At 42.2% G+C, this 9329-nt stretch overlaps 1 protein-coding gene across 1 annotated transcript in view; it reads left to right on the forward strand.

The window, feature by feature from the left end:
* Nucleotides 1–9329, forward strand: part of agrn (agrin) — a 476432-nt gene that overhangs the window by 436363 nt on the left and 30740 nt on the right. The window contains exons 29-33 of the mRNA XM_017305640.1: nucleotides 2437–2527; nucleotides 2750–2914; nucleotides 3014–3122; nucleotides 5416–5427; nucleotides 5575–5625. Of these exons, the coding sequence (XP_017161129.1) occupies nucleotides 2437–2527; nucleotides 2750–2914; nucleotides 3014–3122; nucleotides 5416–5427; nucleotides 5575–5625 (428 nt within the window). The remainder of the gene's footprint in view (nucleotides 1–2436; nucleotides 2528–2749; nucleotides 2915–3013; nucleotides 3123–5415; nucleotides 5428–5574; nucleotides 5626–9329) is intronic.

A 9329-nucleotide genomic window follows, 5' to 3' on the forward strand; every position in this document is an offset into this window, starting at 1 on the left:
CTAATTTTGGGAAAGCGGTGATCGGCTGATTTTCACATCTTAACCACCTATTTTATCTACCTCGGCAAAGGTATTTAAATCAACTGTTATCTTTTTCTGCTCTGCTGTGAGAGAGATTTTACTAACAGACCGACCCACCAGGTCAGGTCTGTATGTTTGCAGTTAACAATWGTCATCTCACTGTTGGCAACTCATCAACTTTCTTGCTACATTTAGCAACATTTTAGACAAAAAAAATTGGTATTGCCCAAAATTGGAATCGGCAGGTCAGGATTTTTAATAGGTCGGCCAGAAAATTGCAATCAGTGCAACCCTACTCCAGGGGAGCTTTGGCTCCTACTGGGATCCAGTTGCTACGTTTGCAGCACAAATCAGACGTCTCTGTTTCTGTGTGGATCTCAGCAGGTAACTGGCCCACAGACACAAATGCCTTTTAAACTGTTAGGCAGGCAGACTCACCTGTAAAACCTTATATGGTTTGTCATGTCATGGTGGGTTTTGTATTTACTATGTCATTAAACCAGAATACAGGTAAAACATCCGCTCCATGTGCTCTGCCTCTGGTGACATCACTCTGGGGTGGGGTCTTTATCTGCATGTTTTTAATCCAATAACCAAATATAAAAAGTGTTTCTAACCTCCTGGTTGCAGCTTTGCTCCACCTGGACAGACTGTCAGTCTGCCTATCTGTCAGTCTGGCTGCGGCCCGCTGTGCTACGACTCCAGATGCTGCTTCAGACGTGATGTACTGTAGGACTTTGAAAGCTGGATAGTTTGATAGACTGGAAGACTTTTATTTTACCCCCAGTGCAGAACTAACAGATTACATGCAGCTGTCATAAGTCGACTTCATCCTTCAAGAGTTTATCAATTATAAAAACAATTAATTCATTTATATTAGTTGAAATAAGCCAAAAAAACAAAATTGTTATTTTTCATCGATTAATGCTTGTGTTTATTTATTCTAGGTATTTGGAATCTGTACTTCTGGATTCACCTAGAAAGCCTGTTCTGAGATTGAGTGGTATTGGCTCTATCCTCCATTAGGGGGCTTCACCAATTAGCATCATTATGACGTCCCAACAGTTTTGCTGCAGAACTGCTGTAAGATACTTGAGAAAGAGAGAGAGAAATGCTTTGTTCCTCTTAAAGCGTCTAAAGCTGATGATGGTCACCAGAAGCTGCAGCTTCACCGTCCATCATGGATTAGGTCTGTCTGCCATGTTGGTCCCTAATCCCAGAGAAATCCAGCAGTGGGAATCTGTACTTCATTGCCCAGTTGGTTTTTTATTGTCAGTATACATTTTGTAAGTGGAGAAAAATACACCATTGGACTTTAAGAGGTAAAAATGTGAGCTTTGGTTCCTTTGGTACTGCCTCTCTTGGTTTATTGGGTTTTGGTGGCTTTGCTGCAATTACTAAGGATATAACCCTTTCCTCAAGTATAAATAAGAGATGCYCCAGAGCGTAAACATTGACCTCAGTGAAACAGGTTCGTTTTGCTCATTAATCTGACATTTTAGCTAAAGGTTGCATAGAAAAACTTCTGCTTATCCAACTTTTTTCTTCTTTTTCTTCTGTTCGGTGCCAATGTGTGTTTTCCTGACACTAGTTGACATCTTGTGTCTTATTGATCCTTGTATCGGGCCGAGCAAATGGGTGAAGAGGAGAAAGAAACCACCCACCCACACACACACTGCTTGAGAAAATAAATTGTGAGCCTCTTTTCTCGCTCCAGTGGAGTTTAGTTTAGCAAAGAATTTAGTTTGTTCCTATTTTTTCCCCTCATTTCCATGGTCGGTGCCATCATCATTAGCAGTCTTCTGCACAATAGCTAATTAGCTTTCTCATCTCAGTCTTCCTCCTCCAGTCTGACTCAACTCTGCTAATCCCAGCCAATTACAAATAAAAGCTGCCTYACCAGCTGCAAAGGTATCTGCGTGTTTATGTGACTGTTTAGGAAATGCCGTGGCGTTTTAAACACCTCCTTCCCCCTTCAGGTGACATGAAGGATTTTTAATGTCAGGCCACTTGTCAGAAGATGGCTTGSTGCCCGTCTTAATGAGTCCAGACAGCCAGGCGGAGGCACGTTGTAAAGACATGAATTTGCAAAAAGGCCTGCCAGAACACAATAGCTAAATTATTTCCCAAGGTCCCAGATGTGTGTTAAACTCTCCATGTCTGTGGAGCTCTTTGTCATCCGGTGGCATGCAGTATAATCGCTCTCGCATGAGTATTTCTGGATTTTTGTTTTCTTGTCTTTTTTTTTTTATCTCTGTAGAGAGAAAGTCTTAATMCCAGGGGCTACACACACACACATCCATCTCTGACAAGTTTTCCTCGAAGATGTGCCGATGAGAATTGAATTTCAATTCTGCCACCAACAGAAGGAGAGCAGGTCATGGGTTTGACTCTTTGTGTTTCGTTGCTTTGCAGTGGCTGAGCGGAGAGGCGTTTACATGCCTCTTTTCAGCGGCGACTCGTACCTGGAGCTCAAGGGGCTTCATCTCTACGGGCATGATCTACGGTAAGTCCTGCGTCTCAGTGTGAAATCTGCACAGGGTTAGATGAATATTACGGTTAACACCGAACATGGTGTAGTTTTCATAGTTCCAACAGCTCTGTGCCTGGGGCAGAGAAGGAGCTCATGCTTCTTTAAKGCTGAGCTGAATTCATAATGAAGATTTCACAACTAACCTTCCTTAGGCTGCAGCATCTTGACATGGATGTGTCTGTTCCTTATCTGTAGTCAAAAATTCAGCATGATGCTGGTTCTCATGGCCAATGACTCCAACGGTCTGATCTTCTACAACGGACAGAAGTCTGATGGAAAGGGAGACTTCGTCTCTCTGTCCCTGAGCAATGGCTACTTAGAGTTTCGCTACGATCTGGGAAAGGGACCGGCTATTATCAGGTCCTGTCACTTCAACAGAAAAACATCAGCAGCACGYCAATGTCTAGATTATAAGCAGGCTGCTTTCTGACTTCCGGTGTGTGTCTTTGTGTCGTTCAGGAGTAGGGACCAGATGCAGCTGAAGGTGTGGAACACCATCAAGCTGGAGCGCTCCCTCCGTAAAGGCGAGATCCGGTTGAACGAAAAAGCAACTTCAGGAGAGTCACCAGTAAGAAACAACAAGCTAACTGAGCAGCCAATCAGCATGCAGGACCATTGGGCATGTGGTTAGCCATGCTTCTGCCATGCATACTCATCYTTGTGCTTCCACCCATCAATGCCACATCCTTGGCTTTTTGCTGCTTCTGTTTTAAATTTGCAGTGCTACTCTTAGGCACAATGTCATTTCCTAGCAGTTATTATATCAWTAAGTACAATATTCCAGTTACAAAGGACTGCTTGGATGCAGAATTTAAAAGGTGTTGGATGTTTCATTCTCTGCATTCACTCTCAGCAAGGCAGTTAGATATTTGATTTCCCTTAATCCATAGYGACATCAGGGCAACATTAATATGCCCACATATGTCACGTAAACCATGATTATTGTAATCAGTTATTTTAAACATTATTCTGATGATTAATCAGGTTAAAAAAATCTGATTCTTAATTTAACCCCTTAAATGGATTTTATACAATACTAGAAAAACAATAAAGGATACAAATAATCCAATTCCTTTTTTGAATAATAAACATTTTTTGCCTATATTGCAATGACAGTTTTCCTTTAGTGTATAATTGATCATTTGTTGCAAACAATGCATTTCTGATTAAAACATCTTTCTAACATGAACATGTGRACAGCTCACCGCTTTCTGCTAGATTAAATATCAACATAGATTATGGCTGATCCGGTGACTTCTCTGGATTAACTGATTAATAATTGGATCACAAAAGCTGCTTAATAGAAAATATTTTAATACAACTTGAACCAGGTTAAACTAAAACTAAACCCCTGAGGGATTCTGGGTAAAACATGGTGGTTTTTCGTCTTTAATGTGAAATGTATCTATAGTTATAGTTTTGGTTTAATTACCTCTCTGAGTGTTTTATCTGAGTCTCTATKCTAAAGTTAATGATCGCTAAATTAGTTGGTGATCATTTCAATAATTGATTCATCATGATTAATCATTTCATTCACACAAACAGTACTGTTAGCGCAACACGTTGAGCACTAACATCTGAATAAGTTTGAGTTTCTGATCAGCTGAAAGTATCTCTGTTCTTCTGAGGGAAGGAAAGGCCTCAGTGGTCAGCTGACTCAGATCTGAGAGCTTTACCTCTCTGGCTGTTTAGCTCGTTCGTCTCCAAAAGATAAAACTGCTGTGATACAGAAAAATCCAGAGCAGCCTTTACTGCTGGTTTACAGTCAATTTGATCAAATTGTGCCGTTGCAGCGGCGTCTGGGGGAGAGGAGGCAGATAAGGGAGAGATATCAGCAGCATCAAGGGAATAATGAAATTTCTGAGTTCATCGCCTAGACCAATAAACAGGTAGCAGCCTCTAAATAAAGGTGATCTAATCGCTGGATAAGTCTCTAAGTCTTCCAATTACATTAAAGAGTGCAGATTGTGATTATGAACACGCTCTCTGTCAGCTCTGTAGTCTTCTACACTTTAAAAGATTTTCAGTTTTTTTGTTTTGTTTTTCCTCCTCCGTCTCTTCTCCAAAAATCAGTGTGGTAATCGTGTTTTACTCCAGCAACATGGGCAGAAAATCTTATTAAAAGAAGAGAGTAAGTGGAGGCAAAGATATGCACTTGCAAGGGAAACAGGAGACACCCGGGATGAGCTGAGAGCCTATGGATGGGTTCTCTGCTACATGTGCTGAGAGCTGCAGAGAAAACACACATGATGCATACACATTTCTGCTTTGCTGGGAGTAATCATCATATCAAARAGCGCCCAGGCTGCTGCAGTAATGAAACCCAAACTTTCAAAAGGCATGGAGAGCAGAAATCTAAATCTACTCCTCTTATTTAATGGCGGCAGTCAGTGAATGAGGCGGGCTTAACAGGCACTATTTGCAGTCATTCATCAATGAAGTTTTTTTTATTTATTCTTTTCATCTTTTCCTTATGCATGGCCACTTTAGACAGCTTCTTATTTACACTGCTGCTTTTTTGGATATCTGTTAAAACAGTGGTGTTCAAAGTAGCCACAAAATTCATCAAATTAAAAATGGCAAAAATTGGTTTATTGTGATTTTATCAAAATCATTTGAATGGCCACAAATGGCCTYTGAGCCACACATTGGACACCCCTGTTGCAGTATGCGTTCCTCGTGTTTTGTTGTCTTGATGTCAGTTTTTTGTGCTATATTTGGACACTCTAGTAGATGCTTGTGAGGTGAATGTTTCTCTACTCTGCATGCCTCTGTGAGCACAAACGTAGTGGTCTCCCCTTTCAATAACGGTCTTCTTCCATATTTTCTTCCTTCTCTATGATGTGCTCTCTGGATATCAGAAATCACGAAAGGTAATGAGACAAGTCCCAGTCACACCCTATCCCCATTTCATTTCAGCCGCTCTCACTCCTCCCATCTCTCCAATAAAAAAAATCCAATAAAAGAAAAGTCTGCAGCTTTGAAACTACCACTTCTGAGTGAAAACTTTACCATTTCAGAAGCCGTACGTGCCACAAAGCGGTGGAGAGAAGATGGTCTTGAAGAGCATGGTTTGGCTTTCACCTCGGTCCATCTGCTACGGGGGCGGGAAGGCGGGTGGCAGAGAGAGAGAAAGAGAGAGGCAGTCATTCTCACGATGCCATTGTTTAAAAGCAACAAAGAGACATCTTTATTAGCAGGGCGTGGGCAGGGGGTGTTCACAGCGCGCTGCGTGGCTGTGGAAACGGCGAGAACAAGTAGGACGTATACAGACGGCGAGGTGCTAAATGAAACCCGCCTGTTCAGTTGTCATCTGTTCTCGCTTCTGTTGGACGCAGGAACAATCCGCCGTAGTGACAGGAAGTCACTCCAACTTTGAACTGCAGAAACCAACACACACCCAAACAACACACACCCAAATAATACATACCTGAACAACACACACTCGAACAACACACACCCAAACAACACACACCTAAACAACACACACCTAAACAACACACACCTAAACAACACACACCTAAACACACACCCAAACTGACACTGCATCACCCAGAAAGCCATGCCAAACTCATCCCACTGTTCCCGTTCAGCAGGTGCAAATTATCACGTTTTTAGAAAACCCTGAACACAAGCTGTCCTTTTCCCCAAAGAATGACTGTAAATCGCACAAACTTTAGAGTTTTAGAAAGGTTTATGAAAATCACAGCAACAGGTAGAGTAATTGCAAGGCATTAATGACCCTTGACCTTTTTCAGTTTTGTTATGTAACAATCACAAACTACATTGTAGTTTAAAAGGATTTGATGGACTAATGCAAAGCACTGCTAAAGTGTGAAACTTAAGGGAAATGAGACCTAGTTTTACTGTAAAGGCTCACATTTATATTCAAACTTCTTTAATGGATTTCGCCAAGTTAAAATAAAAAATATGTTAATCACARGTCTTAAATTTTGTTGCACATTCTGATATGTGAACTTTGTTTTCTCAAGAGACTTTTCTGAATGGCAAAAGTCTGAGTCATGCCCAGACATCTTCAGTGACTTGAGGCAGGTCAGGCTACTGGTTACTAGCTGCTGAAAAACCCCTTCTAGCTAGCTAGCTGTTTTGCGTCCATCAGGGGTAAGTGTAAAATTATCTGCGTTCGTTTTTGCCGCTGCCTCACTTCTGTTGGCGGTGCCCTATGTGCAAAAAAACCTTCTGAGCTCCGCCCCATGTGTGTTAAGGCTGTTTGTAGTATGAGAAGCACAAAACCTTAATTCATGTACCGTAAATAAAGGCCTTAAAATGTCTTGAATGCCAAGAGCCACAAAAAAAACTCAAAGATGTTATACTTTCTGTTCTTAACTGTAAAACAGCAGAATCCCAGAACCAGCCGCTATATCTATAGTTTTATTTGACTCTTTGCATTAAAAATGGTCTTAAGAAGTCTTAAATTTGACTTTCTGAGACCTGCAGATCACCTGGTTGAAGCAGAATTAGATTATAAAACATCCCAGACTTGGATCACCTTCGCATTTTCTATCCATCATCTGGAAACAGAACTGYAAACCATGTCGGTTCTGGAGGAGCTGCATAGAGCCGCCGCTCAGGCTRAAGAATCAGTTGACATGATAACAGTCACTTGTGTACCTCACAGTTTACCATAGTTGATGAGAAGATGGAGCTGAATGCAAGGTAACTCTGGAAGAACATCTACTAGTGGCTGAAAAGACTAAAAAACTTCAACTTCCAGCAGGACTCTAAAGACAAAACCAGCTCAAAACACAGTGGGTTTAGATTTCAGCCTGTAGGTGTGGAAAGCTGCTAGACTAGAGATGAGCAAATACGATGGAAGAGGGCTGAAATCAAATGGATCAAAAACTTTACGTGTTTAGTTGTGAAAGATTTTGAAAACCATTATTGTCCTTCCTCCGCCCTGTGTGGCGCCCTGTCCTTCCATGACAGTAGATTACAGTAAAAACATGTGAATGGAGTGGGGGAGAGTCCGCTCTCACCTCAGAGAGAGACACTCTGCCTGAGGTGACCAAGTCTGTCTGGCATGTGGTGGGAACTTTTGGCAAAGTCTGAACAAATGGATGAGAATCTGTCTGCTGCAGCCAGGGTTCAGGGTTCCCGGCCTGCTCTGCTGCAGCCAACTCCAGGTGTTTGGACGCAGCCAGGCCTYGCTGTCTCCTGCATTCTGAATCGCTGCCTAAATAAAAGCCCAGGCCACACCAGCTTCCCTGTTTATTTGTCCTTTTTCATCRTCCTCTGTTCCCCCACCTCCAAGTCATTAACTCCATCTTACCCTTTCTGGCAGTTACCACCATACAAAATAAATAAAGACCATTAATAACCCATCTTTTAAGTGGGCCTGCTCTTCAACATCACCTTCTGTCTAATCTGAATCGCTGGCCCCAAATCTCTGACTGAGAGAATCAGATTCCATGACCGTGACGCGCAGATTGAATGGCAATTAATTTGACTCCACAATCATCTGTTGGAAAGGTCGGCGCTTCTAATCAGCTATTCATTAGAGAGGTCTGCAAAGACNATTGTCCTTCCTCCGCCCTGTGTTGCTCCATGACAGTAGATTACAGTAAAAACATGTGAATGGAGTGGGGGAGAGTCCGCTCTCACCTCAGAGAGAGACACTCTGCCTGAGGTGACCAAGTCTGTCTGGCATGTGGTGGGAACTTTTGGCAAAGTCTGAACAAATGGATGAGAATCTGTCTGCTGCAGCCAGGGTTCAGGGTTCCCGGCCTGCTCTGCTGCAGCCAACTCCAGGTGTTTGGACGCAGCCAGGCCTTGCTGTCTCCTGCATTCTGAATCGCTGCCTAAATAAAAGCCCAGGCCACACCAGCTTCCCTGTTTATTTGTCCTTTTTCATCRTCCTCTGTTCCCCCACCTCCAAGTCATTAACTCCATCTTACCCTTTCTGGCAGTTACCACCATACAAAATAAATAAAGACCATTAATAACCCATCTTTTAAGTGGGCCTGCTCTTCARCATCACCTTCTGTCTAATCTGAATCGCTGGCCCCAAATCTCTGACTGAGAGAATCAGATTCCATGACCGTGAYGCGCAGATTGAATGGCAATTAATTTGACTCCACAATCATCTGTTGGAAAGGTCGGCGCTTCTAATCAGCTATTCATTAGAGAGGTCTGCAAAGACCTATCTGTGTCACAAGAGCAACCTGCTCTTAATTTTCTGTTGTCCATTTTCTGGCTCACAGAGGATAATTGATCACTCAAAAGTCACTTATTTGGTGTCAAGTATTTCAGCATTAATTGAAGGCATGAAAGTGSCGTCAGAGTCCCTGCTGATTCAGGATCTTTACCTCCTTGGCCACGGAGGCCTTATATAAGTATAYATGCCCTCCTAATTCTCTTACATTACAGYCATAAACCTTCCTGCATTTTATTGAGATTTTATGTGATAGACCCACACAAAATAATTCATAATTATGATACCAGAGCTTCCCCCAGTGTATTATAGGTCTGGATGCCCGCCATCCTTTACTAGCGGCACCGCCAGGCTAAGCCTTTCTTGTTTATGTCTTAGGAAAATAATAATAATTTTAAAAAATAAAAAATTAAAATAAAAAAAAAATAAAAGGAGGCGCGGATCCCGCGCGCCTCCTTTCACTCAAACTGGACACAGGCTGACCTGTATGGATATTTACAACAACCCCCTATGAGGAATTATGATTCTTTCCAGAGTTTTTGATGAAGGTAGGACTTTAAACACCACTAATGTTGTAGTTAGCTCTGGTTGCGCAGCTCTACG

The sequence above is a fragment of the Poecilia reticulata genome, linkage group LG7 (genome assembly GCF_000633615.1).
Source record: "Poecilia reticulata strain Guanapo linkage group LG7, Guppy_female_1.0+MT, whole genome shotgun sequence".
Classification (NCBI taxonomy): Eukaryota; Metazoa; Chordata; class Actinopteri; order Cyprinodontiformes; family Poeciliidae; genus Poecilia; species Poecilia reticulata.